Raw genomic sequence first — 15,060 nt, 5'->3', positions numbered from 1 at the left:
ACATAGAAGAAGATGAAGGGAATCCCTGATCCGATGGTGGAGAAAGAATCCCAGGGTGTCAGCTGTGCACAGGCCTGGAGGACAGCTGGGGCAGAGAAGAGGAGTTAGGAGTCTCCAAGAAAAAATTATCACTGAGATTAGACCCTGGAAATTCCACTGTGAGGTTTTTATGAAGCTACAGGCATGTATGGAAATACTTAGTCCAAGAAAACTAAGATTTTTTTTTAAAAAACCCTGAGCAAATGAAAAAATGAGACAATTATTAACTCCTGGCTGAACAGGAAATAATATTTACATTGCATTAATCATGGAAACACTGAATATGCATTTAACAGAAAATACGTTATGTTGAGAGGACAGGGAAAAGGGACCAGAGTGTGCAAGAAATCTAAAATCTTCATTTTTCTTAATATGAAGTCAGTAGATAATAGGTAAAGTTGGGGATTCAAGTGGTAGAAAAATAAAATAGCTAAGAGGGTGGAATTGCCTCTGGGACAGAGGATGGGTCAGGGCCATGGGAGAACTATTTTTTGCTGTTATAAGTCTTTTTTAGCACTATTGTTTTCTTTTTTTTAAATTATTTAATTATTTATTTATTTATTTATTTTTGGCTGTGATGGGTCTTCGTTTCTGTGCGAGGGCTCTCTCTAGTTGCAGCAAGTGGGGGCCACTCTTCATCGCGGTGCGTGGGCCTCTTCGCTATCGCAGCCTCTCTTGTTGCGGAGCACAGGCTCCAGACGCGCAGGCTCAGTAGTCGCAGGCTCAGTAGTTGTGGCTCACGGGCCTAGTTGCTCCACGGCATGTGGGATCTTCCCAGACCAGGGCTCGAACCCGTGTCCCCTGCATTAGTAGGCAGACTCTCAACCACTGCGCCACCAGGGAAGCCCCAGCACTATTGGCTTTTAAAATTTACTTGCAAACAGTACTTTGATAAAAACATATTAAAAATAATTGCGTTACAGATGAAAAGGAAGCCCAGAGGAGGGAGCGTCAGAGAATGAAAAGGCTTCAGAGAGGGCTCCCCTGAGCGGCTGTTGCCCTAAACCTGTTGAAGGATGAAGAGAGGGCCAGGGAACAGCCTGTGCAAAGGGCCTGGGGCATGTGTGTTCAGCCTGAAGGCCATGGCTCTTAGAAAGAGAGGAAGGGTGAGTGGGAAGAGAAGCAGGCAGAGGCAGCTTACATGGGCACCCAGCCATGGTAGGCATTGCAGATTTCGTTCTACAGCAACAGGTGGCCCTAGGATGGTCTCAAGGAGGAAGCAACTGGCATGATTTGTTTTTAACAGACTCTTTCTCCTTGCTGAGGAGGGGGTGAGGGCAGAAGCAGGGGGACCAACAAGAGGTGGTGGTGGTTTGGCCCAGAAGGGAGGCTCCGGGGATGGAGAGCAGTGGACAGGTTAGAAAGATGAGAGTTCGAAGTAAAAGCAATAAGGCTTGGTGTGGGGAGTGGTGGGGACAAGCTGACAGGCATTTCCTTCATTTGACCTTCACGTGAAATTTTGGGGCTGGGTGGGAAAGGGGGCACATTATACTGAAGAAGGTGTGCAGAGGAGTTTTTCAAAGTTATGCTGCTTGACTGAAGCAGATCTGGGGCTCAAACTCACCTGCCCAGTCTGCTAGCCCATCTCTCCCGACGGCAGGAGGTGTCTCTGGGAATGGCTGCTGGGTAAAGAGGTTAACTAATTCTAATTCCCAGCAGTCCTATGCAGTAGGTCTTGAAGAAGAGGGACTGAGGCTCAGAGAGGTTAAGTCACATATCCAAGGTCACACAGCCAGTAAGTGGCAAAGCTGAGATTCAACCCCAACAGGAGACAGCTGGGGCTGATGAACCAGAGGACGCCCTTAATAGGGACTCCAGTGACGAAGCCCCGGGGGCTGGGCTGGGAAGGCGTTTTGGCTCATCTTGTCTTAGTTGAGAGGACAGACCTCAGCATCGGTAGCTGATCCCCCCACCCTGCCCTGTGGCCGGCTCTGGCCTGGGCATTGTGGAGGAGAAGGAGGAAGAAGAGGCTCTGTCCTGGCTCTCAGGGATGGGAGAAGCCTGGGCACCAGCTCCTGGAAAACCGCCTGTCCGACGGCAGAGGCACAGTCATTGGTCTTGGGGAGCCTTCCAGTCTGAGGGTGGAGACATGGCCCTAGTTTTGAGGAGGCCAGGATGTGTTGGGGGAGACATAACATTATTCTGTCTTGGGGAGGCAGGCCCGGCAGCCCCTCCAGGACACCAGGGACAGACTGAGGTGCCAGGTCCAGGCCTGAGGTTAGAGGCGCTCAGGCTCCACGACCTCAATGCCAGGCAGGGCAGGGCCACCTCACAGCTCCCAGACACCCAGTGTCCCAGTTCCCCAGAGCGCACAGGTGTGGAGTTGCACTTTCTCTTTCTGCCCTGCCATCCCCAGGAGGAGGGGCTGATCGGGGCGCCAGGGTCACTTTTGCTTGGGGAAGGATCCTGGGTGGGGGTCAGGGTCTAACTCAGGTCACAGCTCCCCTAGCCTGGTGCCCAGGAACCCCCTCCACTTCTCCAGCCTCCAGCCGACATTCAGCAGATCAGTCTCCCCTCCTCCCCTACCCTGAAGCTACCCATGCATTCATCCATCCATCCATCCATCCACCCAACCATCCATCAATCCATCCATCCATCCATCCATCCATCCATCCATCCATCCATCCGTATCCATTCATCCATCCATCCATCCATCCATCCATCCACCCAACCATCCATCCATCCATCCATCCGTATCCATTCATCCATCCACCCATCCTGTTCTCCTCATTGAACGTGCGGAGCCAGGCTGGTGCCAGGCCTGGGGACATGGTGGGGACACACACAGAGTCTGCCCTTCTGGAGCTCACAGCCGAGCAAAGAAGACACGGCCCCCTGAGCTGAATCTTGTTGAACTTGGATTAGAGGCCATGCGAGGCCAGGGTCGGGGTGGGGGGCTCTGGGAGCTCCAGGGGAGGGGCCTGGCTGGTCCAGGGCAGGGAAGCATCCAGGAGGAGGCCCCTTGAAGGAGGACTTCCTCTCACATGTGGGGGTGGGAAAGGGTGAGGAGAGTGGCCGGGCGGAGGGTACCGCCTGTGCAAAGGCCCTGAGGAGAACCAACACTTTCTCACCGGTTCCTGACTGGTGAGCCTTTGAAAAACATAACCCAGGTCACAAAACTCCTCTGCTCGTGCCCCACACTGCTCCCAACACAGTCAGCCTGAGAGGACAAGGCCCTACGCGGTCTGGCCTCGGCGGCCTCCCGCCTCCCTCCTCTCCAGCCACACTGGTCTCCTTCCGGTCCCTCAAACACACACGCTTGTCCTCACCTCAGAGCTGAGCGCCGCCCGTCCCACCCCATCTCTCTCACCTCTTCAGAGAGGTCTTCTGAGCTCACCCGTCTAATGAACGAATGAAAGACCAAACAAATGAATGAACTAATGAGGCTGGGTGTGCCTGGAGCACAGGTAGGTGAAGGAAATCAGCAGAGGAGGAGACTTGGGCAGGTGGCAAGGCAGGGAGGGTGTAAAGCCTGGTGGGCTGCAAGGGGTGGGCTTTTTTCTGAGCTGCTGAGAAGCCACAGGAGGGCCTTGGGTGGGGGAGGGACAGAGCTGTGGACACCGCCCCCCTCACTCCCAGGAGCTGCCTCAGAGCCCACCCACTCCTCATGAACTTGAACAGACAGATCACTGACGCCTGGAGAGAGGGCCTTGCTGGGGGGTGGGGGGTGCTCCAGGCGGAAGCGGTGTCCCCCCGCCTTTGTCCTACTGTGTGCTACAGCAGCCAGAGCGCCACCTCTGCAAGAGCAAGGCTCTCTGGGGGCCTATGACACACCAGCCCTGGGGACCTAGGGACAAAGCCAGTCCAGCCCTGGTCCTGAGGAATGGCCCAGTGTGGAAAGGGGCCTGGCACATAGTAGGTGCTCAATAAACACTCCTTTCCTTCTTCTCTCCCTTCCTGGCTGTTATCCCCCATTGTCTTCTCAAAATGGGTCAGGCCGCTCAGGTGGGCAAGGTGCTTAAGAGCACGCCTTTGGCACGAAGCCATCCAGCCTCTCCACTCACTAGCTGTATGATCTGAGTAAACTGCGTGCCCTCTCTGAGCCCCGGCTTCCCCATCTGGAAACCGGATACGCTAACACTGCTCACCATAGGCGGTGTGGTGGCCATGAAGCTGGGTGATGTATGTGAAGCAGCCCGCTTCGGATGAGGGCTTCATAAAAGCAGCGGTCATTACTCACTGATCCTTATACGCTTATGATGCTCCTACCAAAAGAGGAACTTAGGAATGATCTAGTCCCATCTCCCCATGATCCAGATGAGGAAACTGAGGCCCAGAGAGGGGACAACTTACCCATGGTCACATGGCTGGTTGGCACAAGCTGGGGTACGGCGTCCAGGGGCAGCCAGGCCTGTGCTCAGGCTCCAGACAGAGATCTTAGGGGTTGGCAAATCTGGCCCAGGGGCCAAGTCTGGCTCACCGCCTGTTTTTGTACAGCCTGCCGGCTAGGGCTGTTTTTTATAAACCACTTGCAATCGATTTGATGAAGGAAATGCTAACTTTGAACTCCGATGAAGCAAAATGTTACCCCCTCCAAAAAAAAAAAAAGAATTCCACCCTCGTCGGTAGTAGATCTGTATTAACAACAAAAACGTCCTCGATTATTTATCATTACATTTGAAATTTTGTCAATTTACAAAGAGTGGAAATTTGTGTTCTCCTGTATACTAGCTTTGATGTTGCCTCTTGGCCCCCAAAGCCTGAAATAGTTCTTCTTTACCCTGTCCTTCTGTTCCTCACCCTGCCCGGGGCTCTCCAGACTCAACCAGTCTCAGGGCTGATAACCCCCACCCGGCCTTCCTCTGCGGCTGGGGGACCCAGACCGTAGGACTGCGTACTCCCCACCCAGTGCTCGCCCCGTGCTCCCAGCCCTCCTTGCGGCACTGGCCTTGGAACCCAGCTGTCACCCTGGGGGACGTGTGCACGGTGGCCTGGGCGGCGTCCCACCACTGGCTCTCGGCCCCCAGCTCCCCTGAGTACCACGCTCTCCTTTCCAACCCCTTTCGGGAGCCAAGGCCAGCGTGGGTGGCTGAAATCTCCCCGGTAACAGGATCTGCGACCCCTTCCAGCCTCCTCCCCTAACCTGCCGCCCCTCCTCCCTCACCCGCACCTGCGCTCCGGCCCCTCCTCCCGGCCCCTCCCGCACCCCACTCCTGCTCCCTCCTTCCCTGGCTCTCCATGTCACCATCTGTGGCACAATCCTTCTCTGTCACTCTCCCTGCCACCCCCTCCTTCTCCTCCCTCCTTCCCCGCTCTCTCTCCCTGCATCTCTCTCTGCATCCCTCCCTCTCGCCCCTTCTCTCGCTCTTTCCTCCTCTTTCTCTTCTCCTGTCACGCATTTCTCATCACTCCCCCTCATTCTGGCTTTCCACCCACTGCCGTCTTCTCTGTCTCTCCCTCTCTCTCTACCTCTGACCGACCCCCCTTTTCCCTCTCTTTCTATTGGTTTTTTATGGTCCCCTGTTCCCCATTTCTCTTCTTTTTCTTGGGAGGCTTCTCCCTCCTCCCCCACCCCAGGCTCCTGCTTGCAGACCCCCCATCTGTGCCCCTACCCCCCGCCACCACCCAAGACGTGTCCTGGAGATGGGGGGTGATGCACCAGGCGCTGGTGGGAAGTCAGGGCCGGAGACCAGATGGGAGCGGCTCTGTGGGCAGACGTGGTCGCTGCAGGCCTAGGAGGGGGCTCCGTTCGCGAGCCGTCTAAAAGTGGGCACAGTGTGGAGACCCCGGCTAAGGGGTGCTCGGGGGCACTGGGGACTGGGCAGGGAGAGGGGGCAGCAGAATGATAACCGGCTTGGCGGCAAGGAGGGGAGCCCTCACCCCATGGGCAGGTAAGGAGGATGGGGCCTGGATGGAGTCCCAGAGGGTGGGGTGCTGGAGCTCACCCTCTGCGCAGGATGAACTTGGGAGGCTGGGGCTGGGGACTGGGAGAGGGTGGAAGGTCCAGGGAGGCAGGAGGCCATCCTGCGACCTCTTCGTGGACAGCGGGGGGGCTGGAGGGTGGGCATTAATCTCGGAATCTCATACCATGATTCCAGAACCTTGGAGTCACGGAACAGCAGAGTGTCGGAGCTGGACAAAACCAGATGCATCATGGCATTTAGCCTCCTTGGCTCAAAAGACAGCTTTCCTGAGCTCCCCCTCTGGGCTGGGCACTGTGCTCTGCCCACTCCCATTTAATCTTTACAACAACCCTGGGAGGTGGGTAGGCTTGTCTTCGATTTTATAGGAAAAACTGAGGTCCAGAGATGGGAAGTGAGTTGCCCAAGGTCACACAGCAATTTGGCATCCTCCCTCTGTGGCAGAGCCCAAGCCCCCAACCTAGGGTTTGTGGGCTTGTGGGGTGTGTTCCTGTGGGTCGGACCCCAGGTCTGAGGGGGGGCACTGAAGATCTGGGTCTCTTCCCTGGGGACAGGCCCAGAGGAGCAGAGAGAAAGAAGGATGTAGAATCAGCCAGGGACTATCAGCCTGCATTGTCCAGGGCTGTCTCAGTCCTTGACGTCTCTCAGCCTGAGGCCTTCAGGGAAGCCCGCAGGCCTGGGAGGTATGGATGGTTTAGGAAAAAACAGAACTGGGCTCAACTTCTGGCCTCCCACTCACCAGCGGAGTGACCTTGCACAGCTTACTGAACCTCTCTGACCCTCAAGTTCCTCCTCTCTAAAAACCCCCCCTCTTGGGCTTGGTGAGGATCTCATGATGTGAGTTCGAGGGCTCTGCCCAGGACACCCTCTTACTTGGCTCCTAGTTCTACTTGCTGAACTGCTTGGTCTGCTCACGTTTGCACATGTCCTGCGTGCTGTGCTGGGTGCTAGGGTTACAGATATAAGTAACTCAGGGTCCTGCGCCCAAGAGCCGGCAATCTAGAGGGGAAGGGGGAGGGAGATAGATAAATGGAGAACGACTGGGGTGTCTGGCATCCCTGAGGGGCGATTCTGAATTGCTGTGGGGCTCAGGGCGACCACTCACCCTCTCTGGACTTCTGTTCCCTCTGGAATAGTCCTCTGAGGAGTCCGCCCCCGGCTTTCAGGCAAGCTTGTGCCAAAGATAAACCAGACAAGGAGAAAAAGGCCCTCCTCTCCAAAGGATGAACTAGATCATGCACAGCACCCTAGCTCCTTAAAGAAAAGGTGGCATGTAAATTGCAGGTCTGACTTACCCCAGTGGAAAGCTATAATTTCCTTGCTTCTGGCACTCTGGCCTGTTAAACTTTGACAGGGAAGATGGGCCCAGATAAGGGTGGAGGCAGGGAGTCTTCTGGGGGGACCAAGGGCTTGGGGAGGGGCTATTTCATCCTCCTGTACAAAGGCAGGGCCTGGCTGGTACACTGTGTTCCCGCCAGGGCCATGTGTGTTAGCACGTGTGCCTGTGGGTACACATGTGTGTGTCTGGGCAGGAGGGGCCGTCCTCAGAGCTCACCCTCAGGCTTCCCCGGGGGCATCTGTCCCTGCAGCCCGGAAATTAGGTTTGCCTGGCTCACTGCTCCTCTCTTGGGAGTCTGCTGCTCCCCTCCCTCCTCCAGCCCCGGGTTGTGATTGGTCACCTGGCGGGGATGTTATAAAGACGATGCGCACACAAGGAGGCGAGGTGGATGGACGGGTGACGTAGGGCTCCCCAGCCGAGGAAGTCCGGACTCTAAGGTCCCAGATTCACAATTCCAGGTCTAAGAAGGGCTGATCCCAGCGTTCTGGAATTCTGACCTTCTCCGATTCAAAGATACGGAGTCTAAAAATCTATGACTCTACAACTCAGTTCTAAGACTCTAAAATTCTATTTTTAGGTCTCTAAGGGTTTAGGGATTTGGGCCCATGATCTTAATAGTTCAAGAGTCTGAGGAGCAGTGAGGAGGGCTCTGAATAGGTTGGTGGGAGAGCTGGATGCCAACTGGTTGCCCAGACCAGCTATGACCCTTAGACAAGTGCCTTCTCCAGGCCTGGCCTCAGTCTGCCGGCCTGTGAAATGGAGTGGGCGGGAGATGGTCTTACGAATCCTCCCAGCTTTGTCCCTTCCTAGCTGCGTGACCAGAGTGCATGGCCTCAATTTTGTTCCCTGTCTGTACTGTGGGGACAACCCTAGTGCCTCCCTCATAAGACCCTATAGGATGCTGCATGTCACTGCTTAGCCTGGAACCTTAGCTCAGTGACAAAGGGCTGGCAGCACGGTTAGGATCCTATGCGCCCACTGCCCAGATGCTCCCTTGCTTAGTGCCTGGGGTGAGGGCAGGTTGAGGGCTCTCATCAGGCTCGGAGGAGCAGGGAGAGGGTGCTCTGAGACCGGCCAGCCTGGGGAAGCATCAGGAAGAGCCAGGGCCAAGGGGTTCTTTGCCATTCTTGGCATCACCCTGCCTGGTGCTCAGAGCCCTTGGAAGTCCCGGGTATTGGGCAGGGGCACCGGGCATGCTCACCCACCCAGAGGCGTTTGCTCTGAGTTGGGGTGCCTCCCCTTTCCAGGAGCTTCGCATGTGAAAAGTGGTGTCCGGACAGGGCAGTGGGGACCATAGGTCTCACTGGAGGCGTTTCAGGTCCAGGGTTCGGCGGGCAGGAGAGCGCTGGAGGAAGGCTCCTCTGAGAAGTTTCCTTCTCCCGCGGGGTTTCTGTAGGGAGAGTCAGGGCAGCCAGCAGCCAAGGGACTGGGGAAGGGGGGCGGGTCATTTGGAAAGAGGGGAGGAGGTCCAGTCGCAGAGAGGCTCCAGCTTTCAGCCCTGGCCTCTGACTGGGTCTCCGGATTGCCAGAAAGTCCTGCTGAGGGAGGCTAGCCAATCCTGGGGCAGGATGTCTCTCCCAGCAGGGCCTGAATTCCCACTATCAGCAATTCATCCTCCCTTTGCATTAAGATTTGTCCACCGGGGTTCCTCTGATTCATTCGATGCCTCAAACACTGATGCAGAACTTGCGCTTATATGAAAGGGACGAGGGAAAGGACCAGAGCCGAATACTAGCATCTCCACGCTTGAGAGTCAAGTCTAGCAGGGTAGCCAGGAGGAGTCCCAGCTCCTTATAACACATGAGAAGTGTAGTAAGAAGTGCTCACAGAGTGAATGGGGACGCTTGTTCCCACTGTGCCGCTGGGCAAGCTCTTACTCACGTTTCAAGACCCACTTGAAGTGTCCTCTTCTTGGGGGAGCCCGCCCCACCAGCGCAGGGGGGAGCTGGCTATTCTTGTCCTTACCTCCAGCGTGTTGTGAATTTCTCCACCATCGGTCAGCCTTTGGGGCAGAAGGGGCCCCAGCCGCCCACCCCCCAGGTTCACAGCCAATCATCCTTCACAAGCCCTGTTCACAGCAGGGCCTTTGCCGGGGTGCAGCGGGATGAGCAGGGCTGAGAGAGTCCTCAAGGGCTTTGATTTCCAGGGGAAGGGACACCTCTGAGCCTGTGGTTCTTAACTCCATTCAGAATCTGAGGAATCTGATGAAGGCGCTGGGCACTGCCCAGAAAAAACAAGGATGTATTAACTTTCACCAGAGTTTGGGGGGTTTATGGATCCTCTGAAGTTCATCAAGAGACTTGGGTTCAAGGTTAAGGACCTGTGATATGCAGCAGTGTTTTTCTAGTGTGAGAGCTGAGACCTGTTTGGGGGGTGTCTTAGTCTGTCCAGATTGTTGTAACAGAATACCATAGACTGGGTGGCTTAAAAACAACACAAATTCATTCCTCACCGTTCTGGAGGCTGGGAAGTCCGAGATCAGTGTGCCGGCAGATTCGGTGTCTGGTGAGGACCTGCTTCCTGGTTCATAGGTGGCTGTTTTCTTGCTGTTTCCTTGCATGGCGGAAGGGACATGGGAGCTCTCTGGGGTCTCCTTTAGAAGGGCACTAATCCCATTCATGAGGGCTCTACCCTCGCGACCAAATCACCCCCAAAGGCCCTCCCATCTAATACCATCACACTGGGGGTTAGGATTTTAACATATCAATTTGGTGTGGGGGAGGACACATTCAGTCTATCACAGTGGGTGATCCACTTGGGGCTCTGCCAGCAGGCTAATCATATGTAGAAAGGGCAAATATTGTTTTCTGGAACAATATGATGTCGACGGGTTGCAATGTAAAAGGCACTGGTGTCAAAAACGTTTGGAAAATGCCGGTATGGAGGAAAGGGCTTATGTTGTCATCAGCTTATCGAATGATCCCTTTACTGAACACGTGTGGAGCACCTGCCCTGTGCACAGGTGAACGGACACTGGTGTCCAGGTCAGTGCTGGTCCCCAGAGTCCCATGCCACACCCCCTGCTATGCGGTACAGAGTGGTCACTTCACCTCTTTGAGACTCAGTTTCCTCATGTGACAAGTGAGGATACCTTGCCCGCCTCCCTTGCTAGCCTGTGCAGAGCGAATGAGCCGTGACACGTCAAACTCTGGCCAGGTGCCCAGGAAGTCTCCAGGTTCAGTGTGATGGGGGAGGGGCTGAAGAGAGAAAGCCATGCCCTGCCATGACCAAACCGTGTCCTCCCTCCTCCAGGCCAGTAGCCGACTGCTGACCACCCTCTCTTGGCCATGGACACCCCTGGCTATCCTTCACTGGTGCCCACGCCCTCGGAACCCTGGAACGCCTCTTCGGCTTGGCCCCTGGATGCCATCCTTGGAAACGCGTCCTCAGCGCGGAGTGCAGCAGGGCTGGCTGTCAGCGGCATTCTGATCCCACTGGTCTACCTGGTGGTGTGCGTGGTGGGCCTGCTGGGCAACTCACTGGTCATCTACGTGGTCCTGCGACAGACGGCCAGCCCATCGGTCACCAACATCTACATCCTCAACCTGGCGCTGGCTGACGAGCTTTTCATGCTGGGGCTGCCCTTCCTGGCCGCCCAGAACGCCCTGTCCTACTGGCCCTTCGGGTCCCTCATGTGCCGCCTGGTCATGGCTGTGGACGGCATCAACCAGTTCACCAGCATCTTCTGTCTCACTGTCATGAGCGTGGACCGCTACTTGGCGGTAGCGCATCCCACCCGCTCAGCCCGCTGGCGCACGGCGCCCGTGGCCCGCACGGTCAGCGCGGCCGTCTGGGTGGCCTCAGCCGTGGTGGTGCTGCCCGTGGTGGTCTTCTCGGGCGTGCCCCGTGGCATGAGCACCTGCCACATGCAGTGGCCCGAGCCGGCGGCGGCCTGGCGGGCCGGCTTCATCATCTACACGGCCGCACTGGGCTTCTTTGGGCCGCTGCTGGTCATTTGCCTCTGCTACCTGCTCATCGTGGTCAAGGTGCGCTCAGCTGGGCGGCGGGTGTGGGCACCCTCGTGCCAGCGGCGGCGGCATTCTGAGCGCAGGGTCACGCGCATGGTGGTGGCCGTGGTGGCCCTCTTTGTCCTCTGCTGGATGCCCTTTTATGTGCTCAACATCATCAACGTGGTGTGCCCGCTGCCCGAGGAACCCGCCTTCTTCGGCCTCTACTTCCTGGTGGTGGCACTGCCCTACGCCAACAGCTGTGCCAACCCCATCCTTTACGGCTTCCTCTCCTATCGCTTCAAGCAGGGCTTCCGCAGGGTCCTGCTGCGGCCCTCCCGCCGTGTGCGCAACCAGGAGCCTCCCCTGGGGCCTCCAGAGAAGACAGAGGAAGAGGAGGATGAGGAAGAGGATGGAGGTGGGGAGGATGGGCAGGAGGGAGCAGGGAAGCTTGAGGAGCTGAAGGAGATGAATGGCCGGGTCAACCGGATCACACAGCCGGGTCCCAGCGGACAGGAGCAGCCTCCCAGCGGCCCCACCAGAAAGGAGCATCAGTTCCTACCCCAAGAACCCTCAGCTGCGGAGAAGTCAGGCACCCTGCACATCAGCTATCTGTAAGGGCCTGCGGAGGGCCAGGGCAGCCCAAGGACAGGGCAGAGACTGTGGGTACGCCTAGGGCATGCCACCTGAGGTGCCAGGGGCCCATGATGGGAAGTTCAGAGGCCTGGGCTCTGATCCCATTGCTGCCGAGACTTGCTGTGTGACCTCAGATAGGTCACTTCCCCTCTCTGGGCCTTGTGTTCTCCTCTGTGACTCGGGGATGGGAGATACGGCCTGGACGAGCTCTATCAGATGAGAAGTCTGGAGGGGCACCACTGCTGGGCTGGGTGGGGTCAGGTTAAGGGGATAGGTACCGACTGGCTTTCCCCTTCCGAAACAGAGCATCCTGAATCTTGGCCCTCAGAGGGATAAACCAAGGCCTGGATTTCCCGGGCTCAGAGTCAGGTTCACAAAAGAGGGAGTGGGGGCCCACATTCACAGGGAGTGGTACTGCATCTGCAAATAGGATAAAGTCTTACCTGGTAGGGAGAAGGGGTGTGAGATTGCCCAGGCCCCCATCAGCTCTCTCCCTCTTGCTGCAAGGCTGTGGGGCAGCTCTTCTCCTCTCCGGGCCTCAGGCCTCACCTGCTAAACAACCCAATAACCTCCAGGCCCTCTTGGCCCAGACAGTCAATGCCAGGACTCCTGTATTCCCGGACAAGAGGAGAAGAGGTGATTTTCCAGGAAGCTAATTAAGTCGAGCTTCAGGGTCCCTGACTGCTCGGGGCCTTCTGAGGCCCTGAGTCTAATTTTGTACTTGTAATTTTGTATTCCTTTTCTTAAAGACGGACTCCATGTTGTATAAGCTTAGGCCACCCAAAGGCTAGCTCAGGCCCTGTTGGGGGCAGCTAATCAATCCTCAAAGCAGCTCACTTTGTGTCCTGTGGCTGGAGGGGGTCTCAGGGTCTTTGAGGGCTCAGGAACCTCCTTATAGGAGAAATCCTCCCTGCTTCTCCCCCCTCGGTGACTAAGGCAGGGACCTGGCCCAGGCAGCCTGGAATGGAAAGGCAGAGTGTCTAAACAGAGCTGGGAGGAGAAGGAAGAAGAAGAGGAGGGAGAGGAAGGGGGAAGAGAAAGGAGGAAGAGAAAGGCGAAGGAGGAGGACAAGGAGGAGGAGGTGGAGGACAGATCTGTTCCATGACCTTGGAGCCGACCTTGGCCCCTCTGGGCTGAGCTCAGTTGCACCATCAATGAAACATGGTTGCCGGTGCCTGGCCTGATCAAACTCAAGGAAAGGATGCCATCAGGGTGGAAAAACAAATGCTCTGAAAGGTACAGGCCCAGCCCCCTTGAGGGCCTGCAGTGCTGGTAAGAAGGGCTAGGCCTTGGTGGAAGCCTGGGGGCAGAGCTGAGAAGCAAGACCTGGCTCCCGGGAGAGGTTGGGAGGGGTGGTGCAGCGCTGCAGGCTGGGGAGCAGGCCTCCTGGTCCTCTACATGCCCCAGAGCAGCAGGTCGGGAAGGCCCAAGGAAGACAAGACTAGAGGAGGCTGGAGGGAGGCCACAGGGAGAGGCCACTGTCCAAGGCTGGGCCTGGGCTGGCCTGGACTCCCTCCCAGAGATGACCCCTTAGAGCCACAGAGAGACTGGTCCTGGGGAGGGTGGTACCTCCAGTTAAATCTCCCAACCCCCCACCCCGCAGAGGGTAGGGGGTCCTCAGGGAAAGCATGGGAACCACAAGTTGGGAGGCCTAGATCTTCAACTCATCTTCGATCCTATCTAGCCTTGACCTCTCTGGGCCTCAGTTTCCCATCATAAAATGGAAGTGGTTGTCCCAGCTTGCCTGCCTCCTGGGATTTGGGAAGAAAAGGAGTCGTTTGGGGTAAACTGCCATGTACACTGCAATGGCTGGGGGTGGGCCATAACAGATTATAGAGTGGAGGCAGCCCCCCTGCCAGGCGTGGCCTTCAACCCCTTCTCCTTCATCAAGTGGCTTCTCTGTCTCCAGCCCTTGGGGGTGAGTGCACTACAGGACATGAGGAAGGGAAGTTGGGGGTCAGAGACCAAGGATCAGGGAGGCAGGGCTTGGGGGAGAGTGAGGCCCTATCAGGCGGAAAGAAGTTTGCAAAACTAGAGCTTGTGTGGCAGTTGGAGGCCCAGTCCTCAGTCTGGTGTTCCCCTGAGGGGGATCTGTGGGTCTGAGGAAAGAGGGCCCCTGGCATTCCAGCATTTCCTGCTTTCCTGGCCAACCCTACTTTCCTGATTCCTGGGGCAAGGGAGCCTGTTCTGCAAGGGTGGCTGGGAGGCCCCTTAGGGAAATTCTGACTCTAACTCTTGTCAATAAAGTCAGTGACACATGACAACTGGCCTGGGCCAATTCCTCTGGCGGGCGCTGTGTTTTTAGACGGGTGTGCATGGGTGGGGGTGGGTACGGGCATCCATCTCTATCGGGGTGCTCCTTCTCTCCTGCCTCTCAGCTCTGCGTGCCCAGGCCTCTTTGTGTATAGCCTCCCAGAATCCTGGTCCTCCAGGAGTCATGGAAGACGTTCCTGACAAGTCTCAGCCTGCACCTTTACAGATCTTGATCCAAAGGCAGTAGATATACTCTCTTCCTGTGTCCAAATATCAGATCTCATGCAAGAGAGCTGATTGGCTCTAACTGAGTCACATGATGGCCCCTTGGGCCAATCACCAAGAGACAAGGTGATAGAATGCCATGATTGGCCAGATGTGGGTCATGTGCCCATCTTTCCAGCTAGAGAGAAGGTGGGACACTGTGATGGACAGTTCGGCCTGACCATTGGGGTAGGAGTTGGGTCAGGGACTGACTATCAATGGCAGGGAGAGAAGAGCCAGGCAGCAACAATAACGGGATGGGGGAGGGGTGTGCAAACACAGTGCAGGGCACATAATAGGTGCTCGGGGCATCTCAGCCATATCCACGAGTGAATGTGTATTGGGGTGTAACACCGAGGGCCTGCTGTGTGTGTGGCAGGTGTGCACCGGGTGGGAGCAGAGGAACTGCTTGCAGCCCAGGTTGTGTGGGGAGTGGGCCTGGGCCAGGGTCCCCTCTCTGGATCCCACAGCTATCCAACTTCCCCATCTCACCATATGTCACTACCTGTGCACACTCTTGTGCGTGTGTGTGTGTGTGTGTGTCGGGGGGGGGGTCCCAATAGCTTTGTCCCTCCAGGCAGGGGCTGTGCGTGATGCATCTGTGTTCCCAGGGCCTGGCAGTGCTGTGGGCCCCTCATATGACTATTTGGAATAAATGACTGAATGGGGGAAATTCCATTTCTCAATTCCAGGGGGGAATTTTCACACTGTGACCCTAGCC

At 56.5% G+C, this 15,060-nt stretch overlaps 1 protein-coding gene across 1 annotated transcript; it reads left to right on the top strand.

The window, feature by feature from the left end:
* Positions 1-5,297: 5,297 nt before the first annotated feature.
* Positions 5,298-15,033, top strand: SSTR3 (somatostatin receptor 3). The gene is made up of 2 exons (XM_036864697.1): positions 5,298-5,870; positions 10,492-15,033. The coding sequence occupies exon 2, from the start codon at positions 10,527-10,529 to the stop codon at positions 11,802-11,804; it is 1,278 nt and encodes a 425-aa protein (XP_036720592.1). The 5' UTR covers positions 5,298-5,870; positions 10,492-10,526; the 3' UTR covers positions 11,805-15,033.
* The last annotated feature ends 27 nt before the right edge of the window (positions 15,034-15,060 follow it).

This window comes from Balaenoptera musculus, chromosome 10 (assembly GCF_009873245.2).
Source record: "Balaenoptera musculus isolate JJ_BM4_2016_0621 chromosome 10, mBalMus1.pri.v3, whole genome shotgun sequence".
Lineage (NCBI taxonomy): Eukaryota > Metazoa > Chordata > Mammalia > Artiodactyla > Balaenopteridae > Balaenoptera > Balaenoptera musculus.
This window is presented reverse-complemented; position numbering and strand designations above follow the sequence as displayed.